This window comes from Grammomys surdaster, unplaced genomic scaffold (genome assembly GCF_004785775.1).
Source record: "Grammomys surdaster isolate TR1022 unplaced genomic scaffold, NIH_TR_1.0 126271, whole genome shotgun sequence".
NCBI lineage: Eukaryota > Metazoa > Chordata > Mammalia > Rodentia > Muridae > Grammomys > Grammomys surdaster.
Window position 1 is genome coordinate 36,839 of NW_021621071.1, and position 20,940 is coordinate 57,778.

Here is a 20,940-nt window from a genome sequence, read left to right on the forward strand (position 1 = left end):
TCAAGCTTATTGTATTTATTGTAATTGGTGGTTTGAAATACATTTTTATACTTGTATAATTTGCCCCCAGTTAAATCAAAATGCATCTAAATTGACTTGACAGGCAAACATTAACAATGTTTGCTTCTTTTAAATTAGGAAACTGAGTATACGCTGTTACAGTTTCTCTTATGGATACTGAAATTTTAAGTGTTTTCTATAACTCATATATTTTTTTTTCAGTATTACAGAGCTAATGTGGTATAGCAAATGATACTGTCTTTTTTTATCTTTTTCAAAATATTGCAAAATAGAAGTTGTACTTGACACTGGAGATCTGCTGCGACCTTACTTATGAAATAGCTTTGTGCTCATCAGCATCTTCTGTGCTGATGGGATTACCTGTCTGCATCCACTGTCACATCGTGAACTCCTCTCTGTATGACATCCCTGGAAGATGCTGTGTCTGGTACTCGGTTAAGACTTCTAGTATACAGGTTGAGCCCACCATCTGTCATGTACCTGAAAAGAATTGCCAACACAACATTAATCAACAGAAAGTCAAATGACCTTATCCACATGACAGAAGAAAATTACTGTCCTGGGAATTCTCAATAACTACTCAAAAACCAACTCTATTAAACCATTTTATATACAGATACTCTCACCAGAATGAAATAAACTTCATTCTCAATTTTATTAAAAAATCAATAGTCTTTACTATAATAGGTCAGTAGCTTTTTATAGAAGTTGTTAAGACATACACAGTCATACACAAACACACACACACAGATACACAGACACCACAGACACACTCATGCCTACCATGGTAGACATGCACCACTACCCACATGTGCTCATGCATGTGTGTGTGTGCATGTACACATGTACACACACACACACACACACACATACATACACTCATGCACACACACATGAACAGATTCACATATGCAGATATACAAACACCACAAACACATACTAGAAACATAAATATAAAACCTTTGCTGAAACTGCTAGAGTAAAAAGCTGAGAAAGTTTTCAAATTACAGGAATAAGTAAGAGCTTCCTTAATAGGATTTCAGTAGCACAGGAAATAACCACCAGAAGTGACGAAGAAAGGGTGTGTGGAGAGTAACAGAATTCATGAGACTTGAAAGTGAAACACAATGACTGCACTGAAGGGTTACAACTGCAATGGCCTAGGCAAAGAGTCAGAGAACTCTATATCAGTGAATACTCTATAGAGCTGTGATGGGCTAGCTGGGTGGACTCTGAAAGCATTTCAATTATCTACGATTCAATTGTGTCAGTTGTAAAACTGAAATGATAACAATGATAAGCTTACCTCTTGTTAGGCTGAGCTAGCAATGGCAATAATAACATGTTTGGGATATATATATGTATATGTATATGTATATGTATATATGTGTGTGTGTGTGCATATGTCAATGTATATAATGTCTACATATATGTTTGTATAAGTATATGATGTATGTGATGTGTATGATGTATACGAGGTATATGAGGTATGTGATGTATATGATATGTTGATATGTACAACATATATGATGCATATGATGTATACATGTATGATGTATGTGATGTGTAAGATATATATGATGTGTCTGATGTGTATGATGTAGATGATGTAAATGCACAAGTATATTCACATTTGTATGTGGTGTGTGTGTGTGTGTGTGTGTGAGTGGTGTGAAGAGCACGGCCTATCATGGCATAGCACTGTGTGACTAATGCCTAGCTGGCGGCTATTTGTTCTATGCATGTTTCTATAATAACACAAAATGGCTAGGATTATAAAGGTGAAATTGGTGAGTCAGTGATGGGGACATATGGGTTCACAAGACGACACACTCAGGTTCTAGCACCTTTCAGTTGCTGTACCTCTGTCAATTATCCTAAGTTTTTAGGAGATCTGAAGGAGAAATGTAGCAGGACCAGTTCATCTCATTCCAGATTTTCAATTTTTGTCCCTCAGAAGTCAGACTTTTTTTTTTTTTCATTTTTGGTCAAATGACTCAATTACAATTTTAACTTTTGGTCACATGCACATAACTATTTATGACTATGTATCCAAAGATAACTTCAATTTCCACTCAATTGAAATATGTAACTTTTCTCTCAATATTTCCTTTTCGGCTTCATAGATGTACCCTTTCAAGTCATTGAGTCCCTTCCTCTGACTAATTCCTAATTACTGAGAGCTTCAGATTCTCGAGGGTGTGAAGTAATTTCAAAAGGGGAAGTCTGAGATAAGCCTCTGCATGCTTCAAGAAATTTTGAATTCTCAGACTGCCAACTAAGTAACTTTATCATTTCTATCCAGAGTACATGAAAACCACAACGTCATTCTCATTTGCATGACCTTGCGACAGTCCTTGTGGTATTAACAAAAAATGCTAAATTAAACATCTTCTTTTCATTGTCCCTATTAAGCTTTTTGTTCCTTTAATCAGCAAAATATCCTTGAAACATTGCGAAGAGCAAGTGAATTTGTGATTCATTTTTTTTTATGAAATGTTAGCAATAGGTTTCATATCACTTAAAGGAAGTACAATCAGATTCATACATTCTTGGGATATCTCTGACCTTCTCATCGGTCCCACATTTCAATTCTAGATTGAGATATCAATAGTGGCCTACTACAGACTCTGCCAACTGGCCCTCCAGAAAATGTCCTCCAGTCGATCTCTAGTTCAGACCAGCCACATCCCATGTAGGGCCTAGAGAACAAAACTGGGCCACGTTTTAAAAGTCAGTCACCTCTACACCACTAACCACTAAGGGAAAAAGGTTTCAAGCTCATCTCAGCTATCATAGGGAAGAACAAAATGCTGACTGTCTCCCAGTGAACTTTTGATACAATTTTCATGCATGAAACATGGAGTTCACAGATCTACAGGTTCACAGACTTCCTAAGAAAGACTTATAGAGGTGAAATGAGAGAGATCAGAATTCTGAATTGGGCTCCAAATGAAAAATCAAACAAGTAAGACACAGGATCTCAAAAACATTGCTTTCCCCTCTGTAGATGATTCAGTGAAGAGACAGCTAGCTGTCATCAAATTAGTTTCCTTTTCCTCAGAGGCACACAGCTGAGCCCTGCTTTCTTGCCTTGTGCAGGTAACTGGAGCCACGAAGGCACTCTGGACACGAGTGCAAGCGGAAGTCAACTGCAAACCTTTCAGGCCTGGCCAAATATTCTCCCACTGTTTTTTTTTTTTCTTCCGTATCTTTTGCTATTTTCCTGATGAATGGTAATGGTCAGGGTGATACTGAAAACCTAATTAGGCAAAAGCAGAATTATCAAACTTCTAATTCTCTAAATGACTTTGGTTTACATTGCCCATGTGAAGATCAAAGTCATGAGGGAAAGACGCATTAAGAGAAAGAGGTGGATAAAGGCGTCTGCTGCTGAGCCTGAGTTAGATTCCCAGGACTCACTTTGGTGGTAGGACAGAAGCTGACCCCTGTAAGTTGTCTTCTGACCTCTACATGTGTACTGTGGTAGGAGTTTTACCCAGAAATACACCCACATGCTCACACCCAAAATTAATAGGTAAAATATAATGAAAGAAAATAGGACAGTTTTTCATGTAGATTTTAGATTACTCTGAGCACAAATAAGTGGTAAATAATATAATGAGAAGTCTGGTCTTGTGGGTTGGGTGCTTATAATATCTATCATATGCATATGCAGAACTCAGTTGTGTGTGTGTGTCCATAAGTCCATATGTATGTATAAATATTTATGTGTGCTATTAACTCATTGAAAGAATGAGTACTTATGTAGATGCAAAAATATTAGCACATGAGCTCCATTGTGGTCAAGCATTCTGACTCTGTTGTTCATGACTGTATGTTCTTAGTGCTCAGAATGCTCTTTACCACATAAGAGAAACTCAACAGAAGCTCTGTAATACACACACACACACACACACACACACGTATGTTCATATGCACTCATATAAATATAGATATGTTAACACACTCACGATGTAGCTTATACTACACTAAATATACTATACTTATACTATACTAAATATAGTATATTTCTACTATATTTCTTCCCTCTGAATTTTATAACCTCTAGTGTTCAAGAATTTTCTATTGAGATGAGATACATGTATGCCACTTTTACCCCAAGACTCTTTTGCATTTTCTACCATCTTTGTATTCTGGTGTGTGTCTAACCCATGTTTCAAACTCTACACTCTCTCTTCACACAATTTTCTCTCATGGTACACTCTTCTGTTTCCTGTGATGATAACCTAGTAAGTAGGTTCTCTTTGGTTCAGGACCTTTTATGTACCCTTAAGGAAAGTTCATCATTATGTTCTATTTTCATCAGTGCTGTTTAAACACTTTCTAGTCCTTACCACTACCAATGACATACTTATGGATGTATGACCATTGGCCTGGGCTCTTACAATAGTTTGTGAAATCTAACTTTGTGGTTCTTGCTTCATTTGCCTGTTTTCCCTAAAGTAGTCTTTGCAAAATCGTCAACATTTCCATATCATATTAATATTCATAACCTCTGTGTAGTGGTTTCCCCTGAGTATAGTATGCAGCTCAATTTTTTTGCATCATGACTTCAAGACAGGCCTCAATAGTTATATTTCTTACATCTTACCTTTAAATGTTCCCCTTCCATGCTTATCAGTCAATGGAAATGCTATCAAGTGCCACATTATCCAATGACCCTCTGGTTATGAAAATAATACTGAAGCTTACTGAATTGGTCATACCTATAAAGTATTTCCCTCATCTTTGGCTATTTAGTTCAGGAACCATAACTAATATGCTTCCTTATTCAGCTTTCTCTGTATCATATCTGACTTTAACACTTTCTCCTTACTCTGAACTCTAATGCTGTATAGACCATTTGAAATTATCCATGCATTGAACCATGGATGTTCTCTGGTTTTGGATATAAACTCCTCTTCAATTATTCTGGCAATACCAGAGTAAGCGTTTTACATTAATGGTGTATGCTTAGAATATGCTGTCTACCAAGGCTCAGGTTTTAAATGCGTCTTCTCTGTGGTTGGTACTATTTTAGGGAACTGTGGAACCAGGTGTGGTCTACCTCATGGAAGTGAGTAGACAGAGGCAAGCATTTGAGGGTTAAAATCTGTACTCTGGGTTAGGGAACTCTCTGCTTCCTCTTCAAAAGTGATGTGAGGGGGATCTTAAGTTTGTGCTTTGGTGCATACCTTTAATCTTAGAACACAGGAAGCAAAGGTAAGGACATTGTCATGAGGTCAACTTTAGTGTTGGGTAATCTGGGACTATATCAAAAAAACTAAAAGAGGGACAGAGGGAGACAGGAACATGGACTCGAGAAAGAGACCACCTTAATGGAAGGTTGGTAGATAATAGGAAGTAGTGAAAGTTACAATGGTAATTACAAGAATCCTTTTTCTTTTATTGTATTTATTCATTCTCTTTGGCTCTGTGCGTGCATGTGTGTGCCTACATGTGTGCACATTTCATAGCCAATGTGTGGTGATCAGATGATAACTTATAGGAGTTGATTCTCTCCTCCAACAAGACACCAGGCATTGAACTCAGATCATCAAGGCATGGTGAAAAGTGTTTTTACCTGCTGAGCCATTTCACCAACCCAGGATTAGTTTTAATAGAATGTCCTGTTGCTTCCAAAGATTCTGTGATGAAACCAAGTAGTTTATTTTGCCAAAACACCATAAGAATTTTAGAATATATATATAATTATATATATATATTTAAAGAATAGTAGAATATATATTTAAAATATAAAAAGAAAAATGATTATAATATTTTAAAATCTGAAATCACCAACAGAGAATCAATCAATCTAAACTTTCAAGTCTGAGGCTGAAGAGGTAGCTTAAGATACATAAATCCATTGCCAAAGCTGGTGATTTAAGTTAGATTCCTGGTACCCTATAGTAGAAGGATTTCTGAACTCCATATGATCACCATTGTATACACATGCCCACACACAGAGACATACAACATAAATGAATAAAATGTATTAACAACTTTAAAAATCCTTCAACTCTGATTTTCTTTACTATTTAGATTGCATGTTCATGATTAAACCATGCCACAAATGACTTGTTCTTTAAAGCTGATAGACGTAGCCAGACCAGAAACAGAAACTCAAAAACAACTCCTCCTGTCTCCTTCCCACACCCTTAGTAACTATAAAATCTGTTACTTAGGAACATGTAAGACTAGTATGAAAAATACAGGACACATGCACTTCTTTAGACCAACGATTTTCAAGCTTCCTAATGTTGTAACCCTTTAATATAGTTCCCTATGTTATGGTGACCCCTCCCCATTCGTAAAACTATTCTCATTGCTACTTCATAACTGTAATTTTCCTACTGTTATAAATCATAAACACCTGTATTTTATGATGGTCTTAAGTGACCCTGGAATACCTTGGAATATACATCAGACTCACAAGCCCCTCCTGCCCCAACAATGCAGCTCTGCTCAGGGCTACTTACCCACTGTTGATATCATCTGCTCTTAGACTCTTCCCAAGGATATCACCATCACTCATGTATCCACCAACATCTACTTCAGAAGACACATCCAGGTCACTGCTTGCTTTCTCGCTCATATCTATTTGTGACATATTTCCCAGACGCGAGACAGCAGCTCTGCGGAGGGGCGTTGTATACATAAACCTGGAGGGATCTGTGTGGATGAATCGGCTGGCACTGCTTCGAGAATATCCAGCACCCATGGAGGGAGCATCTCCGGCCTGTAGACGAGGACATGCCTGACCCAATCTCCAGGTCATGGGGGTAGGTCGGCTTGTCAGGTTAGGGATGGCTCTTCCATTCACTTCGGTTGTCACAGTCGTATCAAAGGTTGTCTCCAGGGTGCTATCAAACAAAATGGAGACATGAATATACTCTGGTTCCCTAAGGTCACAGACCAAGACATGATACCACAGGAAAGGTTAGAGTTATATGTGTGATTAGAGGCTCATCAGTTTCATGAATGCAAATAGTGCACAGAATCATTTTATGATCCCAAATATCACTGCTGCTGTCAAAATGTGGGAAGTCACAGTTTCTGCAAGTGGTTGCTTTCAAAAGAAAGGCACCAGTACCTTATAGATTACCTGAATATTGTTTGACTCTTGAAAAAGTAAAACACTGAATTTCACCCATATTGAATTCTTCAGACCATTACAGGAAGTTAGCAGTGGGCATGCTTACATGAATCTCTGACACCTTCTTCCAATGGCCTGGAAGACATCAAACTATTTCACTAGAATCGGTCATAGTTGACCAGTTGACTCTGTCTAACAAGAAAGTTCTATAGAAGACAAGATGAAAACAAAATATCAAACAGTTCTCAGCTTAAAGGGTATTGATAACTGATAGTCATGTACACATGAAAGAAAATAGGAAGCAGTGCTAAATTCAATCTCAATCATTATAAGAGGATGGTCACATTGTCGGTTTTCTTTATCTCTCCAATGATAGGCAGAACTGTGAGTACCTGTGGCTTATCTGGGTCCCTCGGAGACTGGACATTGTCTCTTCCAAGTTCTGCCTCAGATCTGCTATGTTCTTGACTGTGCGCATTCTCCGGGCTTCAGGGTCTTCACCTGGAAATGGAGATATGAAATTGTTCAGCACAGTACACAGATGAACAATATGAACCCCTGTGTTTCAAAGCAAAATGACCGGTAGGAAATTCCAGATGTCTCCTGAAATCTGAAAATTGTAGTTCTGTTTACAATAGAAAGACATTTAATATCACAAATACAAATTCTGAAGCAGCACAAATACAGTATATTTGTAAGTCTATTTATCTTCAGAGTCACTACAATATTTGAGACATTTAAAAATACACTGTACAGTACCGCAGCCACAGGGCTGGCTTGATTTTAAAATTGAAAATTATTTGGATCTGCTTACTTCAACAATTATCCATTTTCAAGGACGTTCAAAGTAGCTGAGATGACCATCCTTACTTAGCGATAAACGTTAGACAGTGAAAAATGCTCAGAGGTCCTTTCTCAAAGATTCTTTTCTGAATTTCCTATTAGACTCATGAAATGAAAATTCCCCAAACTGGATAGCTTTACTTTTAATCACCTCTATATTTTGCATAGGAAATGAAAATATCCACATGGTGACATCACAGTTTAACCAGAGACCTAGGTACCTGAACCCAAACACCTTTCTAATAGTCATAAAACAAGTAGTTCTGAAAGTGTGATGAAGGCAGGCATTCCACGTGAACGCCCATCTTTTGTGTTAAGAAGTGCCATCAAAGAATGTTTACAGTTATGCAGTATTTCCCAACCCAGCCCATTTGAAGCTGATGAGTCCTGACAGGAATAACATAGGGTTAGCAGAGGAAGGAGGGTAGGCTGAGGTGAATAGAGACCTTAAGAAAAATATAAAAAGGAAGCAAAAAAAAAAGAAGGGAAAGTGAAGAAGAGAGATAAAAGAAAAGGATGTAGACTCCATTGCATATATGTCCAACAGTGGTAGAGGAAGATCCATTCCCAGCTTCCCAAGGAAATATCACACAGCTTTCCTTAATGGCTACACAAGTTTTGTTTTCCTACCAGCAATGGAAGAGTTTCCCCCTTTCCCTACATTCTTGTCAGCATGAGCTGTCATTAGTTTTATTGTGGATCTTGACCATTCTGACTTGGGATAGGATAGAATTTCAAAGTGGTTTTGATTTGCATCTCTGTGATGACTAAGGGACTGAGTTGGATGGGTGGGGAGATTTGGGGATTATCTGGGAGGAGGTAGGTGAATAAAAATCATGATCATAATATATTGTATGAGCTTTTACAAAGGGGAGAAGGAAAGGAGAGAGAAAAGAAGGGATAGATGGATTAAGAGGAACAAGCAAAGGAGGGAAGAGGGAGGAAGCAAAAGACAGGAGGGATTAGAAGAAAAATCAAAATAAAGTGGAAAGAGAGGTAGAAGACTCATATTAATATATTATATTACATTATAAAATATCATCACACAGATGAGTCAAAATGCATATACATACATTTCACTTTAATCCTATATATACAAATACATTTTCCTAATATACTTAGTATTCTTCCTTAGAATACTTCCTTAGTATTCAGACCAGAATTCAAGGATAAAGTTCACATGTCAACTCAGACTCTATAATTATAGATCAGAGTTGGGGGAGGGGCTGCATGCATCTCAAAACCCTGTATAGAACTGATCTACGTCTCACACGGGGCATATACATCAACTTCATCTCCATCTTCAACCCTGGAAACTCTACACCTCTCTCCTACCGTCATTCAGCAGGGGTAATGATAAAATAGTGTTAGGAAGCGAACCACAACAGGTCCTGTTACGTTCCCCTCAGTGGATCCAGCAGCTCTGAAAGCAATTGAAAAAACTTATACTATTCCACAGCAGCACTCAAATACCAAGACTCCTGTCAGGACTCCTGGCAGTTCCTTCACTGTCTGTCTTAGCCAAACATTACTGCCTTGTTCACTGTCACTCAGTATGGATGTCCATCCACACAGCCACGAGTCTGGTCCAGCCTGTAAACTTGTTCCTACTTGTTTATAAATGTTTTCTACAGATGATAGCGTTATTATTCCAAACTGAGGCTGCATGGGATTGCTTCATTAAAAGAAACATAGTTTAACAAATAGAAAAAAATATAAGATGGGATGGCAGGCATGTGGCATCAACTTCTCCACATGAATCCAAACCAAGTCATCTCTAATCCCGTTGATTGACTTTCTTAGAAGCTAGGACTGTTTCTAAGCTCCAAGATACCAACCACATCCTCTCTGGAGATTGCAGGCATGATTCCCACGAAGATGACACAGTTCATGGGAAGCAACTACTGAGATGTTCCTTTTCTACTTCCAAGTCATCTGCTACAATGTTGGGGAATAAAAAGAAAGCTGGCAGAGAAAAATTGAAAGAGTGGCAGGAGAATATAGTTATAGCCAAAGGAAAGACAGGAGCAACAGATTGGGATAAAACTGGTGAGGACATTTTTTTTGTTTGTTTTTAATTTATTTATTTTTTGTTATTTGTTATTTGTTTTGTTGAGTTTAGAGGGTTTTTGTTATTATTGTTATTTTATTTTATTTCTTTTTATGATTTCCCAGCCATTGCCCTTCCCCCAGTCCCCCCTTCTATAGTTCCTCATTCCATTCCTCCTTCCCACTGTCTCCAAGAGGATGTACCCCCAACCAGGGACCAGGCCTGCCCTCTTCCTGGGGCCTCAAGTCTCTCTAGGGTTAGGCGGGTGGTCTCACACTGAAGTCAGACCCCCCTCCCCCATGCAGTCCTCTGCTGTATATGTGTTGGTGGCCTCATATCAGCTGGTGTATGCTGCCTAGTTGGTGGCTTAGTGTTTGAGAGATCTCAGGAGTTCAGGTTAGTTGAGACTGCTGTTCTTCCTAGGGGGTCACTGTCTTCCTCAGCTTCTTCTAGCCTTTCCCTAATTCAACCACAAGGGCTCCCTGACTTCAGTCCAATGGTTGGGTGTAAGTATCTGTGTCTGCTCAGTCAGCTGCTTGTTGGGCCTCTCAGAGGACAGCCATGCTAGGCTCCTGTCTGAAAGTACATCATAGCATCAATAATAGTGTCAGGCCTTGGGGCTTCACAAGATTATTGGGCCAATCAACGGACCTCCTTTCCCTCAGTTTCTTCTCCATTTTTGTCCCTGGAGTTCTTTTAGACAGGAACAATTCTGGGTCAGAATTTTTGACTGTGGGATGGCAACACTATTCATCATTATTTGATACCCTGCCTTTCTACTAGAGGTAGACTCTACAAGTTTCCTTCTCCCCACTGTTGGGCACTTCATCTAAGGTCCCTCCCTTTGAGTCCTGTGAATCTCTCACCTCCCAAGTCCCTGGTACTTTCTAGAGGACCCCTCCCACACCTTTCAACCCCCAACCCCCACCCCATTGTATATGTCCATTCATTCTGCTGGCCCTTAGGACTTCTTTCCTGACTTACCCTCTCCCCCCACCCCATAGCTGATCATGTTACCCTTTTCCCTTTCACCTCCCCTCCCCCATCCAGGTCTTTCTCTCTCAAAAAAATAATCACCATGGGAGACAGAGGGAGAGAGGGAGGCAGAGGGAGAATGGTGAGAAAATTTAAAGATGAAGATCCACTAGAGACTTTGAGAGCAGGAAAGTAGAGACCATGGGGGAGGGGTGAGAGGGGGCAGTTGCAAAGCACTGACCCTGGAACACACTCATGTGCTACATCGATACATCTACGCTGCCTGTCCCCAGCCCATCTGCATCCAGCCCATTTGTCAGATCACAATATTGGAATTGATATTTGAACTATTTCTCATGTTTTAAAAGAATACTTTAAAGAATAACCATAAACATTATGTTTCACTGAATAATTTTCCATATCGATTTCCTTTTGGTAGCCCAACAGGAGTGTTTAATCCATGGATCCTTCCAGTTGAAATCTGGCCTTGTTTATGCAATTTCCCTCAAATGCCAGGACTATAATGTTCCCCTCACTCCACCCTTTGATTTTCTCCTAAGGACATTTACAGGTGACACTATGCCACTCATGGCAATCAAACAGACAGATCTCTGCCCTCCAACACTTAAAAGAGCATACCATCTTTGCTGCCTTATTCGTTCCATGAAGGATAATAACCAGAGCTAAATGTATTGTAGCAAATAATTTCAGTGACCCACGAAAGGCAAGATAAAAACTAAGTGCATTTGTAATCCCCTAAGGAATGATTGCACAGTCTGGAATGTCTTTCAAAGTGGTATTCAAATGCTGTAGTAAGACTCTGTGGGGGTTGGGAGGAGGCCATCCAAAGGACATATATATCTAACTGCTTAGCAAATAAAGAAAGGTTATAAGAAGGATGCACATGAGAAAAATGTACTTAAACAACAAAAACAATTCATTTCTTCCCATCTGCACAATCTGAAACTCAACCATTATTCCCAAAAGAGAGTTCTCATTTTTGCCAACCCAATGATAGAGACTTCTACACAGTTTTTCAAATGGTATATTCTCTAACCCACTTGAATTTCAACACTGGTGCAGAGGGTTTTCTAACAGTTTCCAGAATAGTGCCTCTGCTTCACAACTAGTGCATAATAGAGAATTTAATTTGGATGGTCTGCCCTTACTAGATATGCTTTAAATATACATATTATAATTAACATTGTCACACTGCCATCTTTTAATAGAAATCAAATTATATATGTGTGGAACGTGATTTATATAATGAGAGCTGTTACAGAATTCACTCTGCACACTCTGCTATTGAAAACTTTTCTCGGTTTGAATAGTGACTGTCATTTTGTGAATGTCCCCAGCCATGATTTTCAGATAAAACTTTTAAACTCATCCTTATGATCTTAATATTTGGTAGATATACAAAAAGACATGGTCAATGGTAAGATAGTAGCATTGCAATCATTATCCTATATATTTATATCATAGACCCTAGCCTGAATAATTTATTAGGATACTCAATAGTAAAATATTGAACTCATGAAACTTGGGCCAAAGCTAACATAGGCCACGTTGAGTCATAAGCAGAACCTAGTCAATAACACAGCAGAAATTCTACAAAGTTAAAGCATCACAATTTAGGAAATGTCTTTGTCATCCTTGATATGGAAATATGAACATATGGAAATATATGAGAACTACTTGAATGTTTCCTTCCCCTTCTTACTTGCATTTCGAATGCTGGCATTGGTGGGTAGAAGGAGAAACCCTTACGGAGAATAAACATGTGGATGTGAAAAGCATGATCTCAGTTCAAATACATGGCATGCAGTCTTCTATTGGGGGGCTATCCTGTGGCAGTGATAATCCAGGTTATTTATGCACAATGAGTGAGGTTTCATACTTATACCCAACCATATCTTACAGTAATTCAACACAGCAACTTCCGAATCCTGCCTGGGGACTACACTCTGCTCACACGGCTGAAAATACTAACATGAAATGTACTTAGAACAAGATGAATGTGACAATGTTATAAGCCAAAGATGAATCCTGTTTGACTGTACAGTTTCGGGGGATCAAAACGAGAGGAAAAAGGAGAAAAAGACATATGGATCAAGACTTCCTCTCATCTTTATACCATGCAGAGCTTCCTTTATGAGAAACAGTTCACCGCCCAGATCATACAGTGCTGTGGAGATAAATCTCTGGCACCTTAGAACCTGGTGAATTTACATTCAGAAATCACTATTCTCAAAACTGTGCAGTCATTACTCTTTCCAAGCCAAACTGACATGCAAAATTGAGCCGTGTTTGCCTCTGCTGTCTCTCTAAGCTTCCTCATTCCAAAGCTGTTCCCTGAAACATCCCAGACAACCTCATAAAACACCTTGTCGCCGGACGTTCACATAGAGAATAAAAACAAATCTGTACTTAGCACCATCTGTGTATGGGAAACAAAGAGATCAGGGGACGGGGTAGTGCTTTGGAACTTACAGAATGCCATACAAAGTCCTTTCTGAAAGCCCATACTGATATGAACTATGATATGCTCTGTGGATTAGCATTTAGAGATAGTGAGGCGATTCTATGATGTAAATATGTGACCGTGGGAAACCAAATGAAGAAATATTAAATGTGGGCACTTCTTCAGGTACATGTGTTAGGGAAGTGGCAAGGTTGACCTTTAAAGTTACACCACAAAAGCCTTTCCATCAATCCATCCAGTTAAAAATGATCTTACAAGTTATTAAGAAATTAAAAAAAAAGTTGTGAAAAATGAAACAGTTAACAGTTATTTCCACAGTTTAGTTGTAATATAACTAGATGTTACAGTTATACATGTAGAGGAACAGCTGTTCCAGGATACAGGAAGGAAGAAAGGAAGGAAGGCAAGAAAGCAAGGCAAGGAATGAGAGCGCAGGCCTCTGCATGCAAGGGGCTTGAAATATCAAAGGGGAGAAGCCATCTATTTAGGGACCTCCGAGGTAGCAAATGAAACCCCACAGAAATTTGCCCAGGAGACCATTCCATCTTCATTACACATGAAGGAAAAGGTCACCTTGAGGGAAGTTAACCAAGTCTCACCCAAAGACTAAGTCGAAAGCACACTTACATTTAGGATATCCCAGACACCCAGCCAAGTGATACCCACCACTGAGGCTATTTACTCTGCCCAGCTAAATTTCAAAACTGGAATTCACAGTTCAGTTTTTACAAGGAAAACGATTTCAAGGAAGAAGAAATTAGAATTTTAAGCACATATATTTAAAAAAAACACATTAGTCTGAAAATGAAAGGTAATTGACTGCCATGAATCCTGTCCTGGACTCACCTAGTAAGTCACTGTAAAGTGCCTGTTCCAGATCCCCCAGCATGGTGAGGATCACATCCTCATCCAGGTGGGCCGTCCCTTCCCGCAGGCAGCTCTCGCCCTCCTCTTCAGCCCAACTTCGGCTTGTACTGCTTGGCTTGGAGGACCCGTTTTCATCTTCAGACTTGCTGTCTTCATCACTTTCTCCATCCAAACCTCTTCTTCCAGGCCAGTCCTCTAAGTCATCAGCGCAGGACTGGCTGCCTCCTGCAGGCAAGCTCCAGGCTCCTGAGCCACTGCCATGATACAGTGACTGCACAGACTTAGACAGAAACCTTGAGAGACATCTTCTTTCTGCATAGTTGGATTCTCTCTGGCTGGCCTTTGCTGCATTTCCAAACCAGTTGGAAATGCGCACAGTAGGTCTCCTCTCCCCCTCACTGGACAGGGAAAGGTTGGTCAAAGACTTTTGCTTCTGAAGGAAAGCTCCTTTTTTCTTTACTTCTTTGCCGCGAAATACAGAGAGCCCAGCAGCCTGCTGCATGGTTCTAATGCCTTCCTCTTTTTCAGTCGGACTTCATATTGTCTCTTTACACTACAGTTGTAACTGTCCCTTTTTTGGGTTTTAATTAGCACGTGCACTTTAACAAAAGCTCAGGCTCAGACATTCACAGGACATTGTCGAGACAGGGTAGACACAATCACTTTTCCACAATTGAGCTTGCCACATCATTTCACTCATCAGCAGTACTCACAAAACATTTTGCGCAAATACATGTCTTAATCCAAAAAAAAAGAGTTCACGAAAGACTCTGCTCCAGCTGAAAAAGTCACCCAGGAAGCCAACTACGTTTTTCTGTCTTCATCCAATCGTATGTCTCAGCAGGATGGGTCGTCCGCATCTCCCTCTATTGCTTCTGTGTTCCGAAATGCAAGGTGGAGGCAAAGCAGGGTGTCTCTCGTTCCTGCCCTGCAGCCTTGCTTCTCACTGGTCGAGATCTGAGAAACCTTTACTCTAACGAGCTGACACAGTGCAGCAAGTACGGCTTCTGCAGCAGAGCCCACAGACAGCCCTTGCTTGCAGAAATCAAGCAAGGAAGCCCAGCCCTGCTGAGCCTCCTCGTATTTTAGTATTCCACCTGCATCGCCAGATCTATGGTTCTCCCTTGCTGCTGCAGTGGATGCTGCTAGCTGCCATGGCAGCAAACATCCTGCTAAATTAAAACAGAGGCACAGGCACCGCAGCAGCTGGCCAAGCGAGAATGCCACAGGTTTCAGAGCCAAGCCTGAACAGAGATGCTTATACGACGGATCCTCTGCACGTCTCAATGACTCGCAGCCAACCCAGCCTCCCACACAGTAGCACAGACGCTCACACACACACTCTTACACAGCATGCTCTTCCTGATTCTGAGAATGACAGACTAATTCTCTATAGCTGCAGGCAGCTGAAGCAGGCAGATATGCTTTCTGACTGTTGGCACTCTTGCTGTAAAAGCACAGATCAAATTCAAGAGTGTAAAGGACCCGACAACTGGAGCCCGACTCCCTCTCCCCTCTGGCAGGTAATGTTTTAAAGGGAAAGACCTCTTCCTATCTTTTACAGAACAAGTTCCTGGTGTTTTATCCCTTTAAATTCTGAAGGTAATGAATAAAATTCTACCATGATAATGAAATTAAGATTTCTTCTGTATTTCCTTCAAAAACACAGAAGCAAAAAGTCTTAGCTGAAGTAAGTTACTGAAACCATTCACCTGAAAGTTTAGAGTCCAGTGCAGAATAAAAAGGTGCAAAATAAAATACATTACGAGTTTTGTATACCACAATGTACATTATGGTTTTTGTATATCACAATGTATGTTACAATTTTTGTATATGTTATGTTTTGTATATTGAGCAATTTCTTAAGTCAACTCATAAGTATATAAGTATAATCAAGTCTTAATATTCCATAGTTTGATCAATATGGAAAACTCTTAAAAGATACATTTCTTATTTTTGTCTCATACATGGTGTGTACACCAAGCTATTAGGATGAAATCTAGATTTTAGGACAATTTGTTTTCACAAAGCAAAGATGTGTTGTATCAGAAATTATGTATAGCATGGATGATTTAAAAGAAAAAAAAAAGAACTTTTGAAGATTTTCTGTTCCCAAATACCACATACTAACACGGGAAAGAATGCATCGAGATAGTGGAATATATTAGTCAAATAGCATATAGTCTATATCGTCTACAGAGAGGAAAAATTAAATTAATTGTGATTTCCACTTTCAGTTATAATTTCCACTCTCAGTAGGGAGAAATATCCTATTTTTACTTATATAAAATAGGACAATAAAATGCAATCCTCATTGCTTCCCACTGATGACAACTTCCTTTGAAGAGGGAATGTCCTCTCATGGCCTCATTCAGGGTAGACCATACTTAAATCCAGATTACAAAGATGTAAGACTGGATGGAAAGAAAGGAAGGTTACTAATGTGTTGTCATCAACAATCAAGCCATCAGTTGTGAATGTTGTTTACTAATTTTCATACTTTGAAACGTTGTATTTATATAATACATGCTTAAATGAAATTAATATATATAAATAATTAACTGAAATTGATCCTAATGCTTCAAAAACAATTTCGTTACCAAAAAAGAAAAAAAAATTCGTTCTTGCTTTCAAGTTTTATTAGACCTAACCAAGTATTTCCAGACTATGAGAATATAATGCAGGTCTTAAGGTGGAAATGTTGTATTTCTGTGACCCAGGTTGCACATATATTGTTTGACATATGGTAATGTAGCCCAAGGCCTCACTTTGGAACCCTAATACTTTATAGGTCAAAGAGCTGAACTTCTACATGTATACATGAAAGCAATAATTATACCCTTCCCTTTCAAAAGGGTGTTTATATGCCAATCAACTTCAGCAGTGGTTTTCCAGTTCCTCTAAAGAACCATTAAAAGGACTTATTAAAGCACGATTTCTGAGGCACCAGCCCCACAACTGTTCATTTAGTAGGTCTTAGAAGGTCGTGACATTGCTTTTCTGATATTTTCCCAAGCATTACTGGTTCTCGGACCCCATTTTGAGAGCCACTAGGATGAGATTAGTGGTGTCTAATTGAGGATGGCTTTTGTTCCCTAGGAGACATTTGTGGTTCCAGTGGGAGAGGGTGACATCTATGGAACGGGAGTCATGGTACTGTTTAACATCTTAGGATGACAGATTCTAAAGCCCACATAAACAAACTGTGTACTATCCAATGTCAGTACTGTCAAGGTTAAGAAATGTTGTTCTGAATGCCTTTCAAAACAACAATGCATTTTCTTGACATTAATATCCACCTTGAAGTGGTTAACAGTTCTTTTCTCTGGTATATTTTACTCCGAGACCTATACCAAGACCACAGCCTGGGACATATTGATCTTATGACATAGCAGAGATGAGTAGCCTACACAACATTTCTCAATGCCTCTCTTCAGGAATGGCACATGTCATTTTTAATACTCTCTTTTTATGTATCAAATCAAATTACATATGTCATCCTAATTCTCTTGGGCCAGATACACAGATTCACTCCTTATGAAGACTGTAAACGTGGGCTAAATTCAATGAAACTGAGCAAAGAAACTACAGGTAAATAGCTTACATATTTTGAAAAGATAGCCCAACAAAAGAAATGGCAAATGGGGGTGGTTGTCATTTTTTTCTCCTTATTTAAAGATTTTATAACAAGCTTGTAAGCTTGTAATTACAGTAGTTTTGCCTCTGGAAGGACTAGATGTAAATTTACCCTGACAACTGTAGGGAACCTACTCACATCACTACAGGCATCTGCTCCTGCTTGGTTGCCTATGCACGACACAAGGGTAGTTTTTATTTATTTGGAATCACACAGAGAAATGCATGTTACACAAGGCGGAGGAAAAGCTTCCATGAAAAAAAAAATGAAAACAACTGCAGAAATAGGACTCATTTTTAATTTTGTCTAATATTTATGAAATAAAATATATCCGAATATGATGTCCTGGAAAAGAATGCTCTCAGGTCTTTAGTAAGCATTGCTGTCCTGTTTGGCTGTTTGAGTAGAAGAGCTAAGCTAATTTGAATCACAAGAGCTTCATCTCTGTAGACACCCTAAACACTCAGGAGATGGAAATTCTAGTAATCATTTGCAAAGCTCTTAAATGCCAGATATTACTTATTTTTTAACGTTAACAATGGAAATAACCACTACCTTATCCTTTGGTTAAACGTATATATTTTGTTCTATAGCAATTCCATGAAATCTTTCACTTATTTTCATATTTTTTTTCTTAGAAAGCAAGATACCAGGTTTATATTCATAGAATTGAATATACTCCAGCTAAAGGTTAAAAACTGCATCGCACAAATGTCGCACATAGAGTAGATACACACGGGAGTGGAGAGCCTTATGCAAAAAGAAGAGAAAAGCCAAACGTGAACTTAACTAGAAAGCAGAATCTAAAGCCACTCTACAAAGGGATGAACATTTAATCTCAATTACGTTTGGCTGGATCTTTTGGCACTAAAAGAAATGGTCTCGGAGAGTAAAGTCTCTCTGGCAAAGCAGGTAAAATACGCAAACAAAAGCTCTAGCAATGAATGTATGTGATACATTCACTCAGGGATGTAATACCAGAGTATCACTTTAGTTCTTCTGGGATGGCATACAGAGTGTCACAATGTGTATCTCAGAGAAGGCCCTGGGACCTATAAGCTAATCAATGCTTTGCTCTGGATTCCATATTCATAATAATAATTATTACAATCATCATCTTCGGATCAGGTAAATGGCATGGATCTTTCTCCAAATGACTGAAGAACAAGAAGAAACTTGACTGGTGTTCTCACAACCTTGGAGAATATTAAAAAGTTACAAAGATTCTTCAATTGCATAGTAAGGCCTTCTGTTTCTAAACCTTACCCCACACCCAAATTGAATTACACTAATTTTTTTTCACAACATTTGCTTGAAAAAACAAAAGACGTTTTAATTGCTACCAGTGAGATATTACATCAAGGAGAATTTAGAAGGCTAAGCCTCCCTCTTAGCTAATTCCTCTAACCAATTTCCACAGCAGAATGAACTAAGTTTTCTCCTTAAAAGTATTATAATCCTTACAGGCCATATATCATGTAAGTAATGGGACAGAGATGGATTTGACAATTTTTTAATTAAAAGAAAAGGGATTTCTATCCCCCTGGGTAACGTATCAAAATTTTTCAGACAGAGAGAGGCAGTTTCATTCTTCATATTTAAAATATATATATATATAGTGATGATAGAATTAAAATTATTTTGTTCTCCCACTCAGGACTTTATTAGTTACATTCCTCATCGCTGGGACAAAAACACCCAAGGAGAAGCAACTCAAGGACAGAAAGGTGTAGTTTGATTCACAATTTGAGGAAGGAATTTCATCAGGTGTAGTAGGCGTGGCAGGGTCTGTAGGAAACAGGCCATGCAAACTTTAAGTCAGGAAGAGACTCAAGTGGACACGGCTATGGAATGGACAGGCTGCCCACAATGGTCCACATCTTCTCACACCACACCTCCATGCACAGAACCACAGCATCTCCTGGAGGTCTTACAACCTTACTGAGTAGCACCGCTAGCCAGAAACGGGAACACTCATTCAAACACCCTAGCCTCTTGGGGAAGTTCAGCTTGCAAACCATGACTGAGTCAGAACATTCGTGCAGTACTAACCACCCTATGTTTATCTTGACTGGCATGTCTGCCAAAGCCGATAGTAGGTCTCCTATTTCCTACATGCTGTATATACACCTAAAAATTGTTTAGGGCTCTTCCTCATCAAGGGTCTCATTTATATAATATCTGCATTGTTTTTCATTTCAGAAACAGTAATTGGATGGGAGTTATGCACCAATTACAGACTGCGATATACCAGTTAATAAGACAGACATGGAAAGGAAGGGCTCTATTCTAGATATATCTTGAAAACATAATTAGAGTAAAAAATATAGTAGAGTAGAAACTCTATTTAATCGGCTTATAACATTAGCAGTTTGTTTGTTTGTTTTCTGCAGTGTTAAAAGTTCAGTTTATGGATTCCCATTTAATAGGCTAGGACTCTCCCACTGAGTTATATTGCCAGGACAGCACTTTAGTTCTTATGAGAACAACATACAGAGTGTCATCCATATTGAGCTTCTGAATTCCTAAGAAGGCACAATATAGAAAAATATCAAACATTGAGAAGTATATCCAAAGCTAATTCCTATGTTCCTGACCTCAGAGAGCAGGCAATACACATAGGGCCAGTAACATAGGGTAATGGACTGAATACCAGGTGGCAGAGGTCACAAAGGATTCTTTAGTATCAGCCCGGAGTAACTGGAGGCTTACATTACTTACTATCAACCAAAGAGGAGAAGATACAAACAAAGGATGATTTGAAGGCAGCCTTAGGGCGTGGTTTTTAATATAGAATGTTGGAAATATATTTGAGATGTTTAAGTGGAACTATGTAAGGAATGGATACCTGAGTCAGGTTGCAAGGGAGAGGACTAGAGGAGAGAAACATTTGTGAGCCACTAGTGTATGGATCACATTTAGAGCCACGAACTACTATAGTATACATGTGTAAATAAAGT

At 38.9% G+C, this 20,940-nt stretch overlaps 1 protein-coding gene across 1 annotated transcript in view; it reads right to left on the bottom strand.

The window, feature by feature from the left end:
* Positions 1 to 381: 381 nt before the first annotated feature.
* LOC114613680 (neuron navigator 3) overlaps positions 382 to 20,940 on the bottom strand; it is a gene marked incomplete at its 3' end in the record, with an annotated part of 181,791 nt that continues 161,232 nt past the window's right edge. Inside the window, exons 10-12 of the mRNA XM_028759036.1 lie at positions 7,516 to 7,624; positions 6,507 to 6,890; positions 382 to 501 (exon numbers count right to left, since the gene is read on the bottom strand). Coding sequence (XP_028614869.1) covers positions 382 to 501; positions 6,507 to 6,890; positions 7,516 to 7,624 — 613 coding nt within the window. The remainder of the gene's footprint in view (positions 502 to 6,506; positions 6,891 to 7,515; positions 7,625 to 20,940) is intronic.